This window comes from Cetorhinus maximus, chromosome 18 (assembly GCF_964194155.1).
Source record: "Cetorhinus maximus chromosome 18, sCetMax3.hap1.1, whole genome shotgun sequence".
Taxonomy (NCBI): Eukaryota; Metazoa; Chordata; class Chondrichthyes; order Lamniformes; family Cetorhinidae; genus Cetorhinus; species Cetorhinus maximus.
In genome coordinates, this window is record NC_135896.1 from 29,765,271 (window position 1) to 29,790,627 (window position 25,357).

At 39.8% G+C, this 25,357-nt stretch overlaps 1 protein-coding gene across 2 annotated transcripts in view; it reads left to right on the top strand.

Moving 5' to 3' along the window:
* The window catches only part of togaram1 (TOG array regulator of axonemal microtubules 1), a 148,165-nt gene extending 123,568 nt beyond the window's left edge, over positions 1-24,597 (top strand). The window contains exons 16-22 of one of the 2 annotated variants that reach the window (XM_078562321.1): positions 340-498; positions 1,911-2,037; positions 2,250-2,365; positions 3,299-3,500; positions 5,477-5,696; positions 14,393-14,479; positions 23,216-24,597. In XM_078562321.1, coding sequence (XP_078418447.1) covers positions 340-498; positions 1,911-2,037; positions 2,250-2,365; positions 3,299-3,500; positions 5,477-5,696; positions 14,393-14,479; positions 23,216-23,469 — 1,165 coding nt within the window. In that variant the 3' untranslated portion in view covers positions 23,470-24,597. The remainder of the gene's footprint in view (positions 1-339; positions 499-1,910; positions 2,038-2,249; positions 2,366-3,298; positions 3,501-5,476; positions 5,697-14,392; positions 14,480-23,215) is intronic. The other variant, XR_013579446.1, reaches the window with a different exon arrangement.
* Positions 24,598-25,357: the final 760 nt, after the last annotated feature.

Consider the following 25,357-nt stretch of genomic DNA (forward strand, 5'->3'; position numbering starts at 1 on the left):
TGCCAAGGTGGGATTTGAACTTGTTCTGTGTATTATTTTTCATACCTCTAATGTTAATAGTAATTCAATAAACACAAATACTGAATTTTAGGCAGGAATCAAGACCCCTCAGAATCTTAAATTTTCGATCAAGTCACCTCTTACTCTTCTAAACTCCAGTGGATACAAGCCTAACCTGTCCAACCTTTCCTCATAAGCCCATTCCTGGTATTAGTCTAGTAAACCTTCCCTGAACTGCTTCTAACACATTTACATCTTTCCTTAAATAAGAAGACCGTACACAGTACTCCAGATGTGGTTTAGCAGCTCTTTAATTGTATCTTCATTGCTTTTGTTCAGCCATCTTAATGCTGTGGTCAGGAAATGTACAGCACAGCATCTTGCCAATGTAGTGGAGCGAATGGGAGCAGGACGGCTGTTATCTGGAATTAAAGATATCACTGATCGAATTATACATGCGGTAGCAAAATTTGCACAAGATGGATCCCAAGAAACTAGGCAAGTAAATGTCTTTTACTGATAAATTTTACAGAACAATGTCGTGATTCAACTTACAGACTGAGTTCTAGGACTGATTCAATTTTTCTCCAGGACACTAATTTTTATATAGAACGTACAACATAGAAATGGCTCTATTATATCATGACATTGTGCATTCATAATTAGCAACCCTCAGACAACAGGATGCTAGATTGAGAGAAGGTCTGTGTCTTAGCTTATATTCCAAACAAGGTCCAGACCATGTTAATTGCTTCTTTCTATCCTGCCACCATATTTCTACATTCTCTCTCGTGTGTGCATCTAACATCCCCTTAAATGTGTCACTGCTATCTGCTTCGGTCATTCCATTTGACAAAGGAGCTCCACAATCTTGCCACATTGTAAAGAAATTCCTTCTAAATTCTTTATTTGCTCCGATCATAGCTATCTTAAATTTATGCCCCCTTGTTCTGCACTTGCTCACAAGTGGGAACAGTTTCTCCTCATCTACACTATTGAATCCCTTTATGAATTTGACCTCTAATAAGTCTCCTCTTAGCCTGCTCAGTTGTTCCTGATAGTTACATCCTCTCAATTCTAGTAACACCTTGTTCACCTGTTCTGTACTTTCTGTAATGTTTTAATATCCGTGTATAACATGGAGACCAGAAACATGCCAAGTAAGCCAAGTATAATCTAGCCAAGGCTGGAACTGGGCTTCCAAGAGAATGATAACTGAGTTAAACTGAGCAGAATTGGATGAACAGAGAAAAAATGCAAAATAAATTAAATTGACTGTTAATGAGGGTGAATGTTTTCATTTAGATGGGAAAGAAATTCTAATTTTTTAATCCTCCTCTTGTGTTCTGATGTGCAAACGTTGTTCAAAATCAATGGTAGATGTTTGATTATTTAGCTACATAGCCTGTCGCCAATGTCCCCTCTAAATAATTTTCGTTGTGCGCCGTCCATTTATTTGCATGCGCTGTACCTTTACATTTTTTTGCATGGCCACATATGCACGATATCTTAAAGGGAACAACTTGAGTGGCCTGCACAGTACCTTCCAGGTTGCTGTGTGACAGTGCCACAGCTTACAAGGACAATTGCCTGAAATTCTAGGCAGATTTCTTAATTTCATAAAACTCAATTTAGCAAGTTTAGGAAATTTAACTGCTTGCCTGCAAATAAAATTTTTTTATTGAGCATAAAATTAGATTTAAATTTTTTTCATTAGGTTAGAGCCTGAGTATATCAGTATGATGCACCCCATTTGGGTTTTAATTTTGTCAAGATATCTTAACACATTGAAATTCAGATTGTAGTTCATTATCCCTGGGTTGCATAGCTTGTAATTTGGTAATTAGAATATTGAAACACCGTAACTTAGTTTTTGTAGATGATGCATTGAACTTTTTGCTATATTGCAGATACTATGGACGTAAGATGCTGTTTATTATGATGTCTCACCATGATTTTGACAAAGTGCTTGAAAAACATTTGCCACCCAGAGACCTGCCTTATATTAGAGATACTGTTAATACTCTTCGACAAAAGGTACAATATGATTAGTATTTAAGGACCTCAGTAAACAGTTCAGTCATTCTTAAAGCAAATATTTGAAAATATCTTTGCTGCTGTATTAAAAAAATGTCATACTATAGCTTTAAAGTAATGACTAATTTGTGTTTATAGTTGTTTACGTTTTTGGTATTTTGGCGTATTTTCCCTCATAACATTAGACCTCGTTACATTTTTATTTCTGTAAGGGCCTTGGAGAAATGCCATTAGATACCCCATCAGCAAAGGGCAGACGATATCCTGGTAGTGGAGGGAGCATGCGAGCTTCATCTAGCTCCAGGGAAGTACAAAGTTTAACAGGAAGGTATTATCAAATTTACTTACAGTTAATCAATAACGAATTATTTGCAAAAAGAATCTTATAATGTGATGGCTGTATTTCTAGTATTTCATGTCTTTGGGTTTACGATTTTATACTTTGAATTCAGTGTGTAGAATACGACATGTCAATGCAACTATTATAATATGCAGGATGGGATGGGCGGTGCAGAATTGAAACTAGTATCAGGCTTACTCCCATTATCTGCAAATGAAGTTCATTAATTTGTTATATTGCTGAAAAGAGAGACATTGCCGAAACTTTTCATCTTGCACTCATCAGGACAAACATACTGCAAAATTTCAAATGATCACAACAATTTATACAACAGGAGAAAAGGGGTGCTGACTGGTTGGTAAGTTGACTTTGATTGGCTGAGGGATTCATGGAGAAAGCAACAGGGAGCTATAGACTCCCCAGGCTCTTAGGTAATTTAAAAAAGGCTAAAGGCTTGAAAATATTCCTTTTGTTTGCAGAGAATAGGTCCCTGCATTTGAATGTATGTCGCTTCTAGCAAGTGTAAATGAGCCACATTACAAGCTTGACTGATTATCTTGAATTAGTTATTAGTGTAGCTATTAGCAAACTGGGGATTGTTCAGCAAGTGCTGCTGAATCCCGGAATTGCATCTAACAGGCATTTTGTTTAAGTTTTTGCAAGCACGGATTGGTTGAGTATGGTCTGTACTCAAAAAAAATTAAATAAATAAGATTAAATAAAAATAAAATAAATTTTTAGAATAAAATTTAAAACATTTTCCTAGTGGAAATCATTTTTGAGAAATTGACCCCTTTTTTAAAAACAATGCTTTTTATTTGAGTGCAGCTTGGTTACATTTTGAATTTACAGAAGCTTTTTACAGAAAATTTCCTTCAAATATGAAATTAAAATTGTAGCGTTGATTTTAATTTATAACAGGGATATCACAGAAGGAGTAGTTAATTTACGTGATTACACATGGAGACCATCTCCACGAAACCTGATGGAAAATGCAGAATACCTCAAGGAAATTACAGGCCTATTGGGTGCAAAGGACTTTCGGGATCGTAGCCGAGGAATCGAGCAATTATTAACAGATTGTCTAAACAATCAGGAACTTGTTGAAATTAACATTGTTAAGGTAATCTAGGAACAACAATTTAACCATCACTGTGATAAATGAATAGCCCTGAATCATGAATCTAGCTTTTGAAGCCTTGTAGAGTTTCTGTGAGGCGGGGGGCTGTTTTTTAACTAACCACTTGAATTGCTTTAAGTTAAAAGTAGATTAAATGATTTATTTGTAAACTAACCCTGCTGCCCCTCCTGCACTACCCTGCTCACCGCATCGCCCTCCTGTACCACCCCGTTCACAACCATGCCCTCCTGTGCCACCCTGCTCGCCCTTCCACCGTGCCCCACCCGCGGCCTCGCCCTTCCTCCCCTCCCTCGCCTTTTTGCACTGCCCCTCTTGTGGCCCCTCCCTTCTGCTCCACCCCGCTCACGGCCTCACCCATCCATGCCAAATCCTTGCAGCCATGCCCTTCTGCACCGCCCCACTCACAGCCTCACCCTTTCACGCTGAACCCTCACATCTGTGCTGCCCTGCTTGCAGCCACGCCCTTCTACGCCATCCTGCTCGCAGTTTCGCTCTTCCACGCCGCACCACACCCTTTTAATTGTAGAATCCTGTCTTTCCATGTTATTCCTCCCAAAGTGTATCACTTCATGTTTCTATGCATTGAACCCTACCTGACACGCTTCTACTTGTTTCACCATCGTGTATGTCGTCCTGAAGTCTATGGCTATCCTTTACTATTCTGCCTTGTTTCAATCATCTGCAAGTTTTATAATCCTCTCTCTGCATCCAAGTCAAGATCATTTATAAAAACTGAAAAGAGTAATGAACCCATAATTGAACCTTGGGAGCACCCCTGCAAACCACCTCTCAACCTGATTTAAGCATTCATCTGGTTCACCACTCTTCGCTTGCTGCCCCTGGGCTAATTATATTGCCCCCTTCCATGTTAAATGATTTCTGTCCTTCTTGATTTCTACTTCTAATCTCATGCCTGCCATATGGTATCCCTGGTAAATACTGAGGCAAAGTAATTATTTAGTATTTAAACTATTTCACTTTCTTCACCTGTGAATTTATCATGTGCATCCTTTGGTGGCACTATCCCTGACCTGATTTTTTTTTTTTGTTATTTGTGACTAAAGTACGCTTCTTATTTTAAATTTCTTGATAATTTAATTTTCAAGTTTATTTTTCCTTTCTTAACTGTTCCCTTGACTTCTTTCCTAGCCTTTTCATGTGCCTTTTCTCATCCTCTTTTGTTGTCTCAGTACTTAGTTTATTTTTTTCTTTAGTTTCAATTTTGTCCTCATTTCTTATTCATCCATGGTGTGTCATTACTGTATAGTTTGTTCTTGCTTTTTAGTGGGATATATTTCTTCATTCTCATCCCCTTAAAATCATTTTTTCTAAGTTACTACTTTGGCCTTACACTCATTCATCTCAATCTTTATTTTAAACTTTATTATGCTGTGATCACTATTTCCTAGATACTGCTTTATGTTTCTCTTGTCTGTTCTAGTTTATTTCCCATTACTAGATCAAGCTGTGCTTCCTTCTTTGTTTGTTTTACATATTGGGTAAGAAAAGCATCCTGCACACATTGTAAAAACTTCATTCCCTGCACCCCTTTCACTAGTTGTTGGTAGTTAAAATCTCCCATGATTATTATTCCATGTCTTTTACTAACTTCACATATTTGGTTTTGTATTTCTTCCTCCACCTCCTTTCCACTATAAGGTGGTCTGTATAATATCCCTATTAGTGTGATTCATCCCTTCTTGACTTTAACTTCAATCCATGTTTCTATCCTTCTGTTAGTTAGGTCCCTTTTTTGACTCTCATTACCTGCAGTATTCAGTTGCCAGTCTTATTACCTACTTGGCCATGTTTCAGATACAGTATAACAATTCTGCCTCTATGTATCAAATTAATGATAAAACTGACCTGTGACGTGTGTAATGTGAAATGAGGAAAAGATCCAATTCCCAATAATATTCCTTACCATGTTAAGGCATGTATATAACTTTCTACTCCAGATCTTTGATGCTTTCAAACCTCGATTGCATGACTTCAACAGCAAGGTGAATCAGATGGCATTGGAAACCATGCAGAAAATGATTCCATTACTGAAGGATAATCTGGCTCAGGTTCTGAACATTCTTTTCCCTGCCATTGTCGACAACAATCTGAATTCCAAGAATCTTGGGATTTATAATGCTGCCATCGGTGTTATTCACACCCTCATTCAACATATAGGTATGTAGAAGTGGCAAAAATAATTGTTTTGAGCTATTCTGTCCAGAAACAAAACCATGCTTGTTTATATTATTATCTTTCTCAGAGTATGTGTGTATATGCACATGTACAGTGATAGATGTGGTCTTAATATCACAGGAAGACATTTGTTTAAAAAGAACACTTTGAAGAAAGGAATGTATTTTTTACATCTATCTGACTAAAATTTAATATCTTTATAGCTGGAATATGTTTTAAGTTTTTTTTAACATAAATACTATAATGAAAATGGAAGAAAAGAGGCAAGTTTGTACATGTGACCTTCAGTCACCTTGAATTTCATGATCAGACTTTGTGCCAGATACGAAGGTAAGTGACCTCAGCTTCATTGACAGCGATGACACACTAACTTTAGCACCCCTGTATTAGAGAGAGAAAAATCACCTGGGTTCCTAATCCTGATTATTATTACAAGATTCCCTCCTGCATTGCACAGTGGGGACATGATCAGGCATGGCTATGGTGCCTTCCGTGGTAAAATAGTTTTCCGACACTTGAAGAGTGGACACTTGTGAAGTGCAGAACTGGCAACTGTGGAATTGTACCCCAGGAAAGAGTCAACATTTTCAAGATTAAGCAGAAAGGATAAAGTTAATTGGAAAAACAAGCCATTCTAATGCATGGGTGGTTTTCATAGAGTCCATTTCTGAATCTTTTAATGGAATCTTGAAGTACGTACTAAAGCAAAAAAAACTACAGATGCTGGAAACCTGAAATTAAAGCAGAAAATGCTGGAAACACTCAGCAGCATTAGTAGTGAGAGAAACAGAGTTGACATTTCAGCCCAGTGCCCTTTCATCATTTCTGATGAAAGGTCACTAACATGAAAAAATTAACTCTTTTCACAGGTGCTGCCAGACTTTTTGAAGTACATGGAATGCATAAGCTTCAGCCTGCAGAGTCCTCTCTCACCATGGTTAAAAACATTGGCGTGAGAAAAACAGAATAGGGCAAGACTGCAGCATTTGTACAACTCCAAACTGTGTTTTGACACCCTGGAACAATGCAGGAGGATAACACAAATGAGGTTAAACTGGTGGTGCCATGTTTGCATGGTACCCACCACCTTGAAGAGTTAGGGCCAGGCAATCGGGCACCTGCCTGTGTCTAGTGCCTGTATTACTTAAGTAGAGATAGTATTATGTAGCTAAGAACCCATTGCAGTTTTCTGGCTATTCATAAGGGCTACCATTGAGGAAGGAGTCCACACAGGAAACTGGATGTTGTTGGACATTAACAGTGTGTTTGGAGTGTTACTCACAAGTAAACAGATGGATAGTTGGACCTGAGCTATTGAGAATTATTGATTTCTCCAGGGTTCCATAATTGGGTGAAGTTGTTAACGGCTTTTTGTCTCTTGGAAGGTAGAAAGTCTAATTAAAATTGAGCAGTTTTACATACCCTGTGTTCGTGGAGGAAGAGAAAGAGCAGCAACAACAAGTGAGAGCCACCGCTAGTTGATGAGGCTGTGGGACTCTTTTGAAGAAATCAGGAGGGAGAGTGGGGACCATACACAACTCAGCATCAAACACCATAGATTCTCAGAGGAAAAGTGCTTGTGAATGCTGCAGCTCAACTCTATCACCAGTGGCCATCTAAGTCAGCAATGGCCTTGAACTTTCCTTCCAGGTTGTAGCAGTTGGTATGGCACACATTGGCCAATCTGCAGTTCATTCATGTATTTGGTAACAACAATTTGTACATGCATAGTGCCTTTAGCGTGATATGATGGCTGAAGGCATTTAACAGAGGCATTATAAAACAAAATATGACCACAAACCACATAAGTAGATACTAGGGCAGGTGACCAAAAGCTTGACCTCCTTCATTATACTTCTCTTTCTGTCAGTTCTTCAAAAAATTCAATAAGGTTGGTCAAGCATGATGTTCCCTTCTGAAATCCTTGCTGGCTATTTTTTATTACATTTTCAGTTTCTAGGTGTTTTTCTTATTCTTTGAGAAGGATCCAATTTTCTTTCCTATCACCTCTGTTAAGGTAACTGGTCTATAGTTTATAAGATCATAAGATATAGGACCAGGCGTTGATAATTCAGCACATCAAACCTGTTCTGCCATTCGATAAGATCATGACTGATCTGGTTGTGGCCTTAATTCCACTCTCCAGCCCATCTGTCATAATCTTCAACTCCCTTGTCGAACAAATGTATGTCTAACTCAATGTTGAATATATTTAATGACCCAGCCTCCACTGCTCATTGTAGAAGAGAATTCCAAAGACTAACAACAGTGAGAAGAAATTCCTCCTCATTTCCATCTTAAATGGGAGACCCTGTATTTTTAAATTGTGCTTCCAAGTTCTAGATTCTCCCAAGAGAGGAAAACCTCTTCTCAGCATCTACCCTATTAAGCCTCTCAGAATCTTATATGTTTCTATAAGATCACCTCTCACTCTTTTAAACTCCATTGGATACAGGCCCAGCCTGTTCAACCTTCTCTCACAAGACAGCTCCTTCACCTCAGGAATCAGCTTAACAAACTTTCCCTGAATTTCCAATGCAAGTATATCCCTCCTTAAGTAAGGAGACCAGAGTTGTGTACACCACTCCAGATGCGGTCTCACCAATGTCTTCTACAGTAATAGCAAGACTTCCCTACTTTAATACTCTACACCCCTTACAATAAAGGCCAAATTCCATTTGCCTCTTAATTACTTGCTGTACCTGCATGCTAACTTTGTGATTCACGTACAAGGACGCCCAGATCCCGCTGTACTGCAGCATTCTGCAGAGTGTTTCCATTTAAATAATATTCTGCATTTCTATTTTTCCTGCCAAAGTGGACAACCTCATATTTTCCCATATTATACTCCATCTGCCAATTTTTTGCTCATTCACTTAACCTTCTATATCCTTTTGCAGACTCTTTGCATCCTCTTCATGGCTTGCTTTCCTACCTGTCTTCATATTGCAGCCATGTTTGCTGATGATACAGTTACTCCCTTCATCCAATTCATTAATGTAGATCGTAAATAGTTGAGGTCCCTGTACTGATCCCTGTGACACCCCGCTAGTTACAGTTTGTCAACCTGAAAATGACCCATTTATCCCAACTCTGTTTCCTGTTGGTTAGCTAATCCTCTATCCATGCTAATATATCACCCGCAGCACCATGAGCTCTTATCTTGTGCAATAACATTTTCTATGGCACCCCTTATTGAATCCCTTTTAGGAATCCAAATACGCTATGACCAGAATTTTGTCAGGCCAACAGTGGTCTCGCCCAATGGTCAGAGGACCAGCTGGGAACCTCCATCGGTTCCATTTGAGAGGCCTGATGGAATCAAGTGCCTTTCAGGCACTTAATTGGCTGCAATCAGACCTTCCCTGCGATTGTGGTTCCTGCCTAGAGCTGCCAGTCAATCAGAGGCATGAAGTGGTGGCCACCGGAGGCATTGCACTCACCGAGGCCCAGGATTTACAGCTGCTGTTATGTCCAGGAAGGAGCCCCCATCATGCTTTCTTGGTAAAAGCCCTATTTCTATAAAACAACTACCCTTCAATGCAGTGTGAACATCGCTGTGGGAGAACTAAAATAAAGTCAAAAAAACACTGGATGACGTGAGATTCAAGCGCATGGATTTCACAAAGGTTATAAATCAAGGTTTGTTTATTCCACCGGCATCTCAGCTCTCTTGAGAGTATAAACTCTCAAGGGCAAGCTTGACTTCAAAGAACAAACCATTTACAGAGTATATTCATGGCTGATGTTCCAGATCTCTGTCCTATTTGTGGCCTCAGCTCCTCGTTGCAGTGACTCACCAGTCTTGAACTGCTGCTCCTGGTTGTATTCCTGTTCTCCCCTCTCTCCACAAGGTTTCTCAGACTCAGGGGTGCTGCCATTCATTCTGACAAGGTCTCCTATTCCCCTTCCTGGTTATTTAGCCACCCTCAGGGGCTTCAAGCTGCCCTATTCAGGGCCTTGGATCCTGCCGCACAGCTACTCACAAGTCCTGGACTTGCCCTTGCTGCTTTCTCTCTCGCCTTCTGGCATCTGGCTCTGCCTCTCAGCTTGCCAAAGACTTTGCTCCCTACATGGAGGGGCCCACAGGCGTCAACCAGTTCTCCTGCTGAGTACTCTCCCCCACGAACGGGAGGCCACTGCTGGAGGCCCTGCTACACATACAACAGGTCAGTCAGAATATGTGGAGAGAACAAACAAGTCAACTTTTAAGGCTGGGCCTTCCTTTGTAGCTCAGAAATAAGTGACAAGCAAGCTTACTAGCAGAATCAGAAAGGAAGGGAAGTTGGAGGGAGAAAAGAAGCATGCTGACAAGTGTGCAGAAAAGTAATACAGAAAAAAACAGTCAGGGGGGATTAGCAGCAGAATGATGTAATTGATAATCTCATTTAAATACAGAATAGAAATATTAAGACTTCAAAAAAAAGTTTTAAAACCTGGGGGATCAGATGTGAGTTGAAATAGATTTGAGAATGAAGATACTGCTAAAGTCCAGTGTTTTTTAGACCAAAGGGTTGCAGGGTGCCTGGCAGAGAGATGAAATATATTGTTCTTTAAGTTTATATTGAACTTCACACTTTGTATTGCATTTAACTTTGCCCATTTTCAACATATGATTCTCTAAATCTTTCCTACATAATGTTTCCCTACTACTGCTCCCTATTTTAATGTTGTCAACAAATTGCAAGTGATTACATTTGCTTTCATTGCAATGTCAGTTAGGAACAATGTTCCCAGGAGAACATACTCAACCCTTCTAGTAACAGTTTTGCTTCTGATTGAGAACATTGTGTGTTCAAATCTCAATCCAAAGATTTGAATATATAATCTAGGCTGGCACTTCAGTGCAACACAAGGAGTTCAGCATTCCAGAAACTATTTCTCTCAGGTGAAATGTTGAATCAAAACCTCATTCGCTTGCTCAAATGGATCTAAATGATCCCATGCAGTTTTCAAGAAAGAATAAGGAATTTCTTTTAGTGTCTTGGCCCAATACTTAACCCTCAATCAATGGGACTGAAATAGATTAACCTGTACTTTTCTTAGTGTTTGGTATTTGTGCCATCTCATCTATCCAAAGAAGGAAACTCTTTTAAAAAAAAAACAACACATATACAGAAGGTAATGTCGCCACATGACTGCATCAGCTAAAAAAGGAGTTAATGAGAATGAAGAAGTCCCTGAAAACCAAAATGTAGCCCCCGAAAATCAAAAAGTGGCCCTTGAGAAAATCTCAAAAAGAGTCCTCAGGAAAGAAAAATATTTTGACCCTGCTTCCCAGAATCTAGAGAGTTTTGGAAGATTATGACAATTGCATCCGCTATCTTTAGCCACTTCTTTTAAGACCTTAAGATGCAGGCCATCAGGTCCAAGGAACTTGTCAATCTTTAGTCCCATTAGTTTTCGTAGCACATTTTCTCTAGTGATCGTGATTGTTTTAAGTTCCTCCTTCCATTTTCTCCCACTCCCCACCCCCCGCTTTTCTTCTATTCTTGGGTCTTCTCATGTGAAGACAGATGTAAAATACTTGTTCAAAGTGTCTGCCATTTCCTTGTTTCCCATTATTAATTCCCAGTATCATACTTTTTTTTTAACCTATTTACATATTTATAGAAGCTTTTACTGTCTGTTTTTGTAGTTCTTGCTAGTGTTCTCTTATACTCCAATTTCTCCCTCTAGAAACCAGCAATGGGTGACTAAAAAAATAAAATTTTCTCAATCTTCTGGCTACCGCTGATCTTTGCAGCATTGTATATATTTTCTTTGGGTAGAGGATTGGTTAATGGATACAAAGCAGAAAGTGGGCATAAAGGGGCTTTTTCCAAATTGGCGGGCAGTGAATAGTGGAGTGCTGCAAGGATCAGTGCTGGGGCCTCGGCTATTTACAATCTACATTAATGACTTAGAAGAAGAGACAGAAAGTAATGTATCAAAGTTTGCTGATGATACCAAAATAGATGAAAAGTTAAGGTGTTGGGAGGACACAGAGACTGCAAAGAGATATAGACAGGTTAAGTGAGTGGGCAACAAGATAGCAGATGGAGTATCGTGTAGGGAATTGTGAAGCTATTCACTTTGGTTGTAAGAATAGAAAAGCAGAATATGTTTTAAAAGATGTGAAACTTGTAAGTGTTGATGTTAGAAGAGATTTATTTATGCTCATACAAGGAATGCAGAAAGTTAGCATGCAGGTGCAGCAAACAATTAGGAAGGCAAATAGCATGTTGGCCTTTATTGCAAGGGGATTGGAGTACAAGAATAAAGAAGCCTTATTACCATTGTACAGGGTTTTGGTGAGATCACATCTGGAATACTGTGCGCAGTTTTGGTCTCCACGTTTAAGAAAGTATACTTGGATTGGAGGCGCTACAGTGAAGGTTCACTAAACTGGTCCATGGAATGAGGGGGGTGTCCTGTGATGAAAGGTTAAGTAAATTGGGCTTATATTCCCTGGAGTTCAGAAGAATGAGAGGCGATCTCATTGAAACTTACAAAATTTTGAGGGGGTTTGATAGGCTAGACGCTGAGAGTTTGTTTTTGCCGGCTGGGGAGTCGAACCACGGGGGCACAGTCTTGGGAATAGAGGTGATCGTTTAGGACTGAGATGAGAAATTTCTTCACTCAAATGGTTGTGAACCTTTGGAGTTCTCTACTCTAGAGGGTTGTGCATGCTCCATTATTCAATACCTTTAACGCTGGGATAGCCAGATACAAGGAGCGGGCAGGAAAATGAAGTTGAAGCCCAAGATCAGCCGTGATTGTATTGAATGGCAGAGCAGGCTCTACAGGCCATATGCTCTACTCCTGCTCCTATTTCTTGTGTTCTTGTGAAGAAGATGTTGAATTGCAAGCAACACAAACTGACAACTTGTGCAGGTTGAAATTACCAACTACCACTGGCATGAAGTTCTCTCCAAACCCTTCCAAAAGCAGCACACTCTGACATCCTTTCTTCCTCCTTTCTCAATCCACAGATTAAACCAGAAAACAAAGGTTCTGACAATAATGTGGAACCACAGCACACCCGCACACACTATCCAAAGGTTCCGTTCTTTGTGTTCAACAATTGCCATAAAACAATGTAGTCACCCAGACATTGCCCAATTGTATATTTTCTAAGGGCTCTTTTAGCTACCCTGAAGCTCCAATGAAGTGCATTCACTATGACTAGTGGAAAGTTGATGTTGTTCAAAGGAGGGAGCCAGATCTACTACTGGCGGGTGAGCTTTATGAGGGTGGCCCTGAGAAAGACCAGCTACATACTGATGCAAATGTCAGGATAGAATGGCCCAACTGATTTGATGGTCGCTGTGTAATCATTGGATGAAGACATGATGAAGGTGCAGCTAAAAAGTCCTAAGAGAGCAATATATGCAGTTTCCAATGTTCTAGTTGCACACACAAGGGACAGTACATTTGCTCTTCCACTGATCTGCATGAGGACAAAGGTGCGTAGCACTATCTATTCCACAGTCTGTCCAAGCTGCTGGTCAGTTTTTCCTGGGTGCAGGAGACAGTGAATTCCAGAGCCTGATTGGCTACAGTTTGACCTAGCAAAGCTACAATTGCTGGTGACAAAGATTCTCGAATTGCAGATTTTTGATGTATAAATAAGCAAGCTGGGACCTTGGTTCTTTTCCTCATTTTTAAAGATGAGGAAAGTAGGTACTTGGAACAATAGATTAGACACTAGCCTTTCATCTCTGGAACCTGGATACAAATGCAGATGAGAGTGATGAATTGAAGTTTCTTCTAATTGGTTGTAAGGGTTTTGTGTGAAATGAGTTAGGCCCACAGTATGAAACTAGCAGGCTTACTTAGGAACCACAGGAACTAACAAACGTTAGTGTTACAAATTGTAAAATAATGCATTGGGAAGGGGAGGCATTGAGGCTCGGATATGGGGTCTAACTTAGTTATGTTTGATGTTGACACTGGTTATCTGAAATGGAATGTGTGCTGTTCCACAACAGTAACACCCTTCAACTTGATTAACATAAAAATTCAAAGCAAGTATTGTTTTACCACAGTCGCTTAGGAAAGTGTTCAGCTCTTTTTGAACTGGATTGAATATGAAAGGCAAATGTGCTGGTTTAGTAACTTTTTAAAAATTCATCTTCTAAATGTATCTTGAGGATCTGGGCACTTAATCCAAGCTGACTCTCCAGTGCAGTACAGGTGTATTGTCAGAAATACTGTCTTTTAAATGAGACTGAAATTGAGGCTCCATCTCCCTGTTTAGGACGTAAAACAACCCATAGTACAATTTAAAGGAAAGCAGTGAGAGTCTCTGATGAAAAGTCATATGGACTCGAAACGTTAACTGTATTCCTCTCCGGAGATGCTGTCAGACCTGCTGAGTTTTTCCAGCTATTTTTGTTTTTGTTTCAGATTTCCAGCATCCACAGTATTTTGCTTTTATCTTCGAGTTCTCCTAATGTCCCAGCCAAAATTCTTTCCTGAAGAAACATTAGCTAAAAACAGATTAATCTGACTGTTCATTAATTTGCCATTTATAGAACCTTGGTATATCTGAATTGGCTGTCATGTTTACCTAAATACTAACATTAATACTGCTTTAAAGGTTAATTAATTGGCTGTGAAGCACTTTAGGATGACTTGAAGATACGTAAGGCACTAAATATTTGTAAATCTTTATTTTTTTTATTTGTATTCAGATAATTTCCTGCTGCTCCAACATTTCTGCAACAAGGCTCAGTTCTTGAATGGAAAAGCAAAACAAGACATGACTGAGAGGCTTGCAGGTGAGACATATTTCTCCTTTTCAATTATGACTAAGGAAGAAATACAGAACTAGTATTGTGTATTGGACATGCAGTTTGGCACTATGATAAACAAGAAAGATGCCATTCCGGGGTCTCCACAAAAGCTGCTGTAGAGACATGTGCCAGATATCTCATGGCAATCTACATACTGGTTTCCATTATAAATCAATGTGAATATATCCTTTGAGGTGTATAAGATATGGAAAACATTTCCCACCTAAAAGGGGTTTCTTCTTTTATCCTTTGTGTGTCACAAACCAGATTACTTGCCCAGACACTGTCTAGTTGCATTAGTTGCTTGTGTGTATTATGGACAGCAGCCATTTCAGGAGATTTTTAAACTGGTCACATTGATAAATGGCATTAGCCTTCAGAATAGGGCTTTTGATTGGCTGGAAAGCTGGGCAAAAAAAATCTGTTTTTCAGGCAGTTAATAAACTTTTTTTGAAAATGTAAACAGGATGGTCAAATGGGCAGATTAGTGGCAGATGGAATTTAACCCTGAAAAGTGTGAGGTGATACACTTTGGAAGGAGTAATTTGACAAGGAAGTATTCAATGAACGGCATGACACTAGGAAGTTCTGAGGAACAAAGGGACCTTGGCGTGTCTGTCCATAGATCTCTGAAGGCAGAGGGGCATGTTAGTGGGGTGGTGAAAAAGGCATATGGGACACTTGCCTTTATCAATCGAGGCATAGATTACAAAAGTAGGGAGGTCATGTTGGAGTTGTATAGAACCTTGGTGAGGCCACAGCTGGAGTACTGTGTGTAGTTCTGGTCGCCACATTATAGGAAGATGCAGAGGAGATTCACCAGGATGTTGCCTGGGATGAAACATTTAAGTTATGAAGAGAGGTTGGATAGACTTGGGTTGTTTTCGTTGGAGCAGAGAAGACTGAGGGGTGACCTGATCACAGTGTACAGGATTATGAGGGGCATGGACAGGGTGGATAGGGAGCAGCTGTTCCCCTTAGTTGAAGGGCCAATCACAAGGGGACATAAGTTCAAGGTGAGGGGCAGGAGGTTCAGGGGGGATGTGAGGAAAACATTTTGTACCCAGAGGGTGGTGACGGTCTGGAATGCACTGCCTGGCAGGGTGGTGGAGGCGGGTTGCCTCACATCCTTTAAAAAGTACCTGGATGAGCACTTGGGCACGTTATAACATTCAAGGCTATGGGCCAAGTGCTGGTAAATGGGATTAGGTAGGTAGGTCAGGTGTATCTCTTGTGTCGGTGCAGACTCGATGGGCCGAAGGGCCTCTTCTGCACTATGTGATTCTGTGATCCTTCCTGGTACAGGATGGTATTAACTATATATATATGGAAAAATGTTCAAATGTGGAAATAAGCCTTTCATCAATTTTTTCAACTTGTGCAGAAGCCTTTGCCATGACAGAAAAAGCAGGTAATGGACAAAATGGACTGGTCAACCTAATATTGGTAGTGGGTAGCCTTCTAGAGGCTATATCATAGGATAAAATTGGTAGCCATCCATAAAAATATGGGTTCATTAAGGAGAGTCAGTGTTGGTTTGTAAGAAGGCTTGTTCTTTGAGGAATTGTATTAATTTAAAAAGAGTGTATGTTGTGCTAGTCTAATTAACAAACAGCATGAAACTACTGGATTATCCTTAAAAATCCATCTGGTTTATTAATGTCCTTCATGAGAAAGAATCTTCTGTCCGTCCTTGGTTTAGTCTACATGTGATTCCAGACTGTCAGTAATATGGCTGACTCTTAACTACCCCCTGAAGTGGCTTAACAAGCAACTCGGTTGTATTAAACTGCTACAGAAAAGTTGAACAAGAATAGAGTCAGACAGATGACCTGGCATTGACCTGTGCATTGAAAATGATAACGGCACACCCTGCCAAATCTACTTTGCAAAGTCCTCCTCACTAACATCTGGAGACTTGTGCCAAAATTGGTAGAGCTGTCCCACAGACTAGTCAAGCAACAGACTCACGTAATCATACTCACCAAATCATACTTTACAGCTAATGCCCAGACTCCTCCATACCATCACAGGGTATATCCTGTGCCACAAGCAGGTCAAACCCACCAGATATGACAGAGTTGGGGGAGTCCTCTGCATTAACTCCACGCCACAAGACATCTCATAGCATCAGATCACTTATGGTCAAGGAAACCTTCTGCTGATTACCAACTACCGCTCTCCCTCAGCTAATGAATCAATACTGCTCCATGTTGAACACCACTTGGCAGAAGCACTGAGGGTGGCTGTTATGATTTGGCAGGTGATATGTGCCAGGCGGACCAAATCCACAAGGGAACCTTGGCCACGCTATCACACCGGTTTTGCAATTTGTATTTATTACGAGAAGTTTTGTGCTCCGAATTCAGAAGTAATGAGTCCACTAACAACTTTAGAGATTTTAAAAATTAAATTAAAACGTTTATTAACAAAAGAAAATAATTTTAACACATACATAAATTACAGCACATACATATTATATGATAATAAATCCCAAAACTCCTAGGTAACCTGATTCCCAACTACACACCCCCTTTAAGGTAACAGTCCAAAATAGATTTTAAATTTAAATAAGCAATCCAGCAAGGTTACCACAGCAGCCACTTGACAGTGGAATTCAAAAGGCTCTTAACACAACTTTAGTTACTGGAGCAGCACTTCTTCAGAGTGGCTAAGTCTGTGTCACATGGTGTACCTTTCAAGATTTTACACGCCCCACCCCCCACATAGCCTTCTATCCTTCTGTATATATGTTTCTCTCTCTTTTAATGTGTAAATTCCCATTGTTCTACATGTCTTTGAAAATTTACTTTTCCCATTATAAAAATCTTTCATGTTGTCAATATAGCCTTTTTCCTTTTGGGAAAAATAAATTCAATAACCTTTCCCTGTTTATCTTGTTAGTTGTAAACATCTTAGCATCCCTTTGAAAATCAAACAACTCCCTGCTTATCTTAAAATGCAAATTTCATTTGCACCTTATCTACTGACTCTTATAACTCTAGCCCACTCATTAGCATTTCAAATACCCTTTTTACACTTAACTATTTTGATAATTTCAACCTTGCACTCTATCTGACTCTAATTTAATTAAATCAGCCACCCACACAACCATGCTTAAGCCTACCTTATAATATCCCACAATACTATTATGAAAAATATGATAGTTTCATGACCATAGCAAAGGCATGGAATGCACTCTGCTTGGGGGACTTCAATGTCCATCACCAAGAGTGGCTCAGGAGCACCACCCCTGACTGGTACCAACCTGATGAATCTGTAACTCAGGACTATATGCATAAAAAGCAAAAGCAGCATACTTTGAACAGAGTTAAGTGATCTCACAACCAACTGATCAGATCAAAGCTCTGCAGCCCTGTCATATCCAGACATGAGTTTTGGTGAATAATTAGACCACTAACTGGAGGAGGCTCCAAAAACATCCCCATTCTCAATAATGGCGAAGCCCAGCACATCAGTGCAAAAGATGAGCTGAAGCATTTGCAACCATCTTCAATCAGAAGCGTCAAATGGATGATCCATCTTGGCCTTCTCTTGAGGTCTCCACTATCATAGATGCCAATCTTAAAATAATTCGATTCACTAGACATGAAGGAAAGAAATGGCTGAAGGCATTGCATACAGCAAAGGCTCTGGTACCCAACGCCACCCTGGTTGTAGTATTGAAAACTTTTACTGTGCTATGAAAACATAGCTGTGCTGTGAGCCAATCTGCTCTTCCAATACAACTACAATAATGGCATTTACCCAATAATGTGCAATGTCCTGTCCACCAGAAGCAGGACAAATCTAATCTAGCCCCATTGGTCTACTTCCCATAGTCAACAATACTATCAAGAGGCACTTACTCAGCCACAACCTGCTCACTCAAGCTCAATTTGGGTTGCACCAGGTCCACTCGGCTCCAGATTTCATTACAGTCTTAGGCCTAACAATGGAAATTCAGAAGTGAGGTGAGCGTGACTGCCCTTGACATCAAGGCAGCATTTGACCGAGTATGGCATCAAAGAGCCCCATAAAAAATTGTAGTCAGCGGGAATGGAGGGGAAAATTCTCCATTGGTTGGAGTCATAGGTAGCATAAAGGAAGATATTCTGTTTGCTAGAGGCCAATTATCTCAGTTCGAGTTGCAGGAGTTCCTCAGTGTAGTGCCCTAGGTACAACCATCTTCAGCTGATTCATCAATGACCCTCCCTGCAACATTAGGTCAGAGTGAGGATGTTTGCTTATAATGGCATGGTGTTCAGTACCAATTGCAACTCCTCAGATACAGAAGCAACCCAAGCCCACATGCAGCAAGACCTGGACAACATTCAGGCTTGGGCTAAGAAGTGTCAATTGTATATCAATTGTATTTAAGTATATGCAGGTAAGGGGCATAAATTGGGGTTTCGCTTGAGCATATAAAAAGACACTCATTAAAGTTCTGGTGGGGTAAAATTAGGAGGTATATGCTTGTAATTTTTCACTTTGTAAATAAATGTAAGACTGAATAAAGATTGGCTCAATTATCATTCTTCCCCAACTGATTTTTCGGATTATAACAGTGTGACAAGAAATGTTTGCACCACACAAGTGCCAGGCAATGAACATCTCCAACGAGAGGGAATCTAGCCATCTCCCCATGACATTCAGTGGCATTATTATCACTGAATCCCCCTCCATGAACATCCTGGGGTTACCATTGACCTGAAACTTAACTGGACCAGCTAAAAAAATTACAAGAGCAGATCAGAGACTGGGAATTCTCCACAAGTAACTCAGTTCCTAACTCCCCAAAGCCTTCCACATTCTACAAGGCACAAGTCAGGAAGTTGATGGAATACTCTCCATTTGCCTGAATGAGTGCAGCTCCAGCAACACACTAGAAGCTCGACACCATCTGAGACAAAGCAGCCCGCTTGATCAGCAATTCATCCACCACCTTAAACATTCCCTCCTTCCACCACTGGGAGTCTGTAGCATCTAAAAGATGTCACTGGGTCAAAACCCTGGAACTCCCCCCTCACCCCCCTGCAAAAGCCCTGTGGATATACTTACACCACATGGATTGCAGCAGTTCAAGGCAACGGCTCTCCACCCCTTCTCAAGGGCATTTAAGAATGGGCAATAAATGCTGGCTTTGCCAACGATTTTCAAAAAATGTTGAAACGCCAAATAGGAGGCTTGGTGATTAAAAAATAAAGGCTAACAGTATTTTAGAGAGTGTGGCAGCATGCATTGGAATTTGGTTAAAGGACAGAATAGAGAGTAGCGGTTAATGTTTTTTTTTTCTATCTGAAGGATGACGGACAGGACTGGGGGTTAATTTAAACAGCCCTGATTTCTCCTCTCGCTACCTGCCCGTAAAGGGAAAGATGCTTTGATTTTCTTCTCCCTCAGTTATGGCGTGATCCAATTTTCTGTTGATAACCCCACAGCAAACTTGAGATAGGATGATCTCAAAGGGTTAATTTATTTACACACTGAAATGCAGGAGCAGGGTCACAACATAGCCTCCTGTGCACTCGTATAGTAAAAGAAGGATAGAGAAAAGAATGATTTAGAGGGCAAAGACCATAGAAAAAAGGATTATCATTTCACGTGAGTCCAGAATCAAAGTCCAATGAGGTATTCCTTCACGGAGGACCATAGGTTGAAACCCGATGCTATATAATTCACTTTTCCAGAGGAGTTGACTGTACATGAGAAGAAATGATTCAATGTTGTAGGCAATGTTACAGAAGTTCCAGTAGAAAAGGTGTAGATGGGGCCAGGTTTTCAATCTGGACAAAGCCCCTTTTCTGTGCTGCTGCTTATAGATGGTAAGATGGCAGACTGAGCTTTGCAGCTCCACAAGGCACAGTAACTAGTTCCACCAGCTGGAGGTTCATGTCACATGACTCTCACCTCCCCACTCTGGCTTTGATAAAGGGTGTGTATCCCTTTCTCTTGGTTCCTGAGATAGGTAAATGTTCCAACCATTAAGACTTGAAAGAAAGGTTGAGGGGTCCTTTGTCTGAGCAGACGAATAGGTGCTGGTTGGCCTGGCCTGGCTTATGAAATGCAGATGGCCTTTGTATAGTTGTCTTTGAATTTGGTGTCTGCGGCCCACAGGGGTCATTAGTGTCTCTTCAGAGATAATGAGGCGGAAGTTTCTGCGATATTGCCATAGTAGCTCTTTTTGTTCAGGGTCCCAGATGGACATGTTTCAACCATTTTAAATGGTCATTGTCCAGTTTTTAAAATTTTAGAAATCAGCCACAATGATATTTACATATGTTTTACAAAAATATAGAGTGCGAGGTCATGGTCCCCTGACAGATGTAAATGGTATTGTGCCCCCAGGTACCATAACACAAAAATAGGAGCATGGTTAAGAAGGGAACTGGAAGTGAATTTGGAAAAAAAGTAGGTTAGTAGTTTGGGCAAATGGATGCCAGCTGAAATTTAATGGAGCTAAATGTGAAGCAAGATTAAGAGCATGTGCACTGAATGATAAAACTTTAAAAGGTGCATATGGATTTTGTTTTTGGATAAACAATTTCTAAAAATGGCAGGGCAAGTTGTTAAAGCTGTTACTTTAAGAAAAAGCATATGGAGTCCTAGGTTTTATACTTGGGGATAGAATACAAATCAGAATACAAGAGTTAATGATAAACTTAACCAAATCATTGGGTAGTCCAATTTTAGATAACTTTAGGAAGGATCTTGAAACCATGGATAAGTGCAAAAGTGATTCACAAAAATTATACCAAGGATAAGAGGCTTTAGTTACAAGGAGTTGCTAGAGAAGTGGGAGCTCCTTTACTATAAAAAGATGAAGGAGATTTGGGAAAAAAATATTTGCACTTTCCGTCTGTAACTGTGTTACAATTCTAAAGTTCATAAGATTATGTTTTGAGACTGTGCCTCTAATTTAAGGTAAACTAAAAAAGGTCATGTGACCTGCTCTGAAGTCTGCCTGACAGCTAGCCTGGGTGGTTCGATGGTTAGAGATTAAAGGGGGCTCATTGTTTCACTGGGAAGAAGATGCAAGGTGTTCAGACTTGGAGTCACTGTGGCGACAGCCTATGCGCTAACAGTGAATAGACAGTGAGTCTTCAAGTCTCAGAAAAGTATTGAGAATGTTGGGTTGTAAACAGTTGTGCTTTAAATTGTCCCATTTACTTCCAAGGGAAAAGAGAATTGGGGTCTCAAGGATAGCTAATCAACATTTCTTCACAGAAAGAAGGTCCATTTGATTCATTGAGATGGACCTTGAGAGAGGAAGGGTCTAAGGTATCCCTGAAAACTCACAGACAAGATTAGCCTGCCAGGATCCAGGAAAGTAGCAATAGGTAGCACACCGCTATTGTTCACCACGCAGGAATGCAGGTGGGAGTTGCGCTCAGATTGAAAAGACCAAATTCATGAGATGTTAAAACAAGACTAGAAGATTCACCTAGCTTGCTCTAGAGGAAGAAACTCTGGGGGAAAACCTCACTGTGAAAGACAGGTCTGGGATTAAAAACTCCCAGGTTAAGAAAGGAAAAAATCAGAAGTAAACCCTCAGGAACTAAGAATCGCCTTGGACTGGTTCCGGGAAAATTGAAGGTCTACCCAAAGGACAGTGTTGTGAAGTGTGTTTTCGGTTGTGTGAATTAGAATGGTGTGCAGAGTAAAACACTGGTTGGTTCTAGTAGCAGTTAGCCTCACTACTCACCCAGCTGTCACTAACTGCTCCAAGTGCCATACTCGAAAATTTTGTCTAGGTTAGCAAGGAATAATGGTCCAATGCTTGGTGAATTCTAGACCTCTGATAGTGGATGAATTATGAAGGATGAGAAAGAGAATTCATGCTGGATCAGTGGTTGCCATATTCACCATTCGGGTGAGTAAGTTAAGAGGTGTACTGGGAGTGTCAAGGATGCAAAGCATCATTAATTTTAAAGAACATGGTATGGACAAGAAAAATGCTTATACAAAAGGTCAAGCAAGCCATGACTTGGGCTTAATTCATGAATGAAAGCACGCCCTGCATACAAGAGGAACAAGAAGCCAAGGAAGTGCTGGATAGACAGTGTCAAGAATGACTTGTCTCAGAAAGATCACTGAAGCAGCTTGGCTAGTTTAGACCCAACAAAGTGGAGCGAATTCATTCAGCCCCATACTCGCTGCTCAGCAAGAAACAGGAATTTAGTAATACTGGTCAAAGAGGCAGAATGGCCTGTTTCTGTGCTGTAGATTTTATGTGAAGACCATGGAATTAAAGAGGCAGTGGCAGCATGGATATGAAAATGGCTGAGACAAAAAACAGAGTATATATGCATTCTTTCTTGGCTAAACAGTTGCATTTTTCTATTATTTGTTCTTTGAATGTCTGCAGCACTAGCAAACTAGTAGTAATTGACATGCCCTAGTTACCATGGGAGCAATTGTAGTCCAGGAGATAAAGTGGGACAGGAGTTACATACAGGCCATACTAGGCAGGGATATCAGGTACTTTTCCTGAAAGACATTAGTGGACCAGTTGGGTTTTTACAACAACCTCACAGCTTCCATGTTTCTTTATGATGCTAGCCTACAAAAGACCAGATTTTTAAATTTAATTTCCCAAATTTGCCGCAATGGAATTTAATCTCTTAATCTATCTCTTAAATTGTTAGCCATAACTACCAAGCAATTGTACTTTAACTGATTAGCTATTAATCAGATTTACCGCTTGTTTTTCCATTTCAGATCTGGTACCAGACCTCTACACACGGAAGCCTCAGATTGTTGAACAGAAGGTTTTGCCAGTTTTGTGGCATCTTCTGGGGAATATGACGAACAGTGGTTCACTTCCTGGTAGTGGAGGAAACATCCGTGTAGCTGCAGCTAAACTGGCTAAGGCTTTGTTTAAACCAATGGGTCAAAGCTTAATTGATCAAGCCCCAATCCGACCACCACATATTGCAAAGACCTTACAAGATCTGCTGGACTCAACTCCCTAAGACCAGAAAGAACAATTTCAGTAATGTTACTCAGTGGAAATAAGAGGGATAGCAACACAGATGTGTTCCCCATAGTGCCTGCACTTTTCTCACATCAGAATGAATTTATTTTTGAGGACTGGAACAAATCTTTGGTGTTTGCATACTATATATGCTCCAAGTTGATACTGGATTCTAAATTCTGTAATTGTTGCAATATACAGTCTGGTTTCTCCAGTAACCTTAAGCAACCTTTACACTAAAATCACTGCAGCTAATTTTGCACTTCTGTACAGTAGAATCTAATAGACATTTAACACTATATCACTGTATGGAAATTGATGTCATTTATTGTAAAGTTGTAGTGCACATCAAATTATATATGTTTCTATATTTGCAATCAGGTGTATTGTGTTATCTAATATACCCACCAATCTCTATTTAATGCTACATTTCCATATCACTGGAGGGCAGTAGAGGGAAGAATCTAATTGGAGGTCTTGATAGGCAGAGTTCAATCAATGGTTGTTTTATATTAATCCTCTGTGATAGAAAATGAAAAGCATTTATCGCTCCAATTGTGTATTGTACAGTATTAGTTTGCACCTGCTGGTTGTAATTTATTATTTTAATAGCTTGAAAGTTGAACATAAATCCTACCCCTTACATTGTGTTTAAAATAGGTATCATAACATGGCATGACCAAGATCGTTACAAGAAAAATATTTTTGTTACAGATTCTAATGTATACGCAGTTGTCTTAAAAAAGCATTCTTGATAAATGTATATTCCATATTTTTATGTGAGCATACTTAAAAAAATCTTGCTTTTAATTACAAATTTGTGAAACTAATTACACTAAAGTCCATTTGTGTAATTGTGTAAACTGTTGGCAATAGCACAAGCTGCTCATCACTCCACAGGCAAAGGTACATGATTTTAGACAAAATGTTTAAAGGAAGTAAATGATTTTATTTCTTTAAAAGCAGTATCTTTGTTTTTTTGAGAATGTTATAACCTGGTTATTTTTTGGTTGATTGATCAAACTCAGTTGAAATAAGATTAATGTGCCTCAGCAGAGCTCAAGACTCTCTTTACTGACTCCTGTCTATGGTTGCTGTCAGCAATAAAGCTACCCAGCAAATGAAATTATGATTTTTCTCCTTGGTGAGGCTAACTACAAATAAAATCACACTTCTGGTGAAGGATAGTCAGACAATGTCTAAACTGATGATGCATTGTTAAAATTATGGAGTTCCAGCAGTGTTCCTCTATCACTCATAAAGGTCAGCCACATAGAAAATGCACCACACTAAAGCATAACCAATAATGATAAATCTATGAACACTTCTCGTGCCACAGGAGATGCAAGTTCCAAAAAAAAGAATAAAAATAAAACCAAATGTCGCAAGAACAAATCTTGATTGCACTCAACATATCAAGCAGCAAACTGGAAATCTTCAGGGCAGCAGAAAGGTGTTGATTTGTAGTTTGTGTTGTTGGAAAAACTGTTGGGAGAAATTGAGCAACTGGTAAATCTAAGTTTTGTTATTTATAGTACTCAAGCTCAAAATGGTTCACCCTCACAACCTTAAATTCATATTTTCATGCAGCGCAGGAGGCCTTTTGGCTCACTCTGCCTGTGCCAGCTCTGAAAGAAATATCACATTGGTCCTATTCCTAACTAAATTCCTATTTCCCAACATGGGAAAATGTTGGAGTCTGTTATAAAGGATGTAATAGCAGAGCATTTAGAAATACATAATCTAATGAAGCAGAAGGGGAAATCATGCCTAACAAATTTATTAGAATTCTTTGAGGAGATAACAAGCAGGATAGATAAAGGGGAACCAGTAGATGTAATATATTTCCAAAAGGTGCTCAATAAGGTACCACCCATAAGGCTACT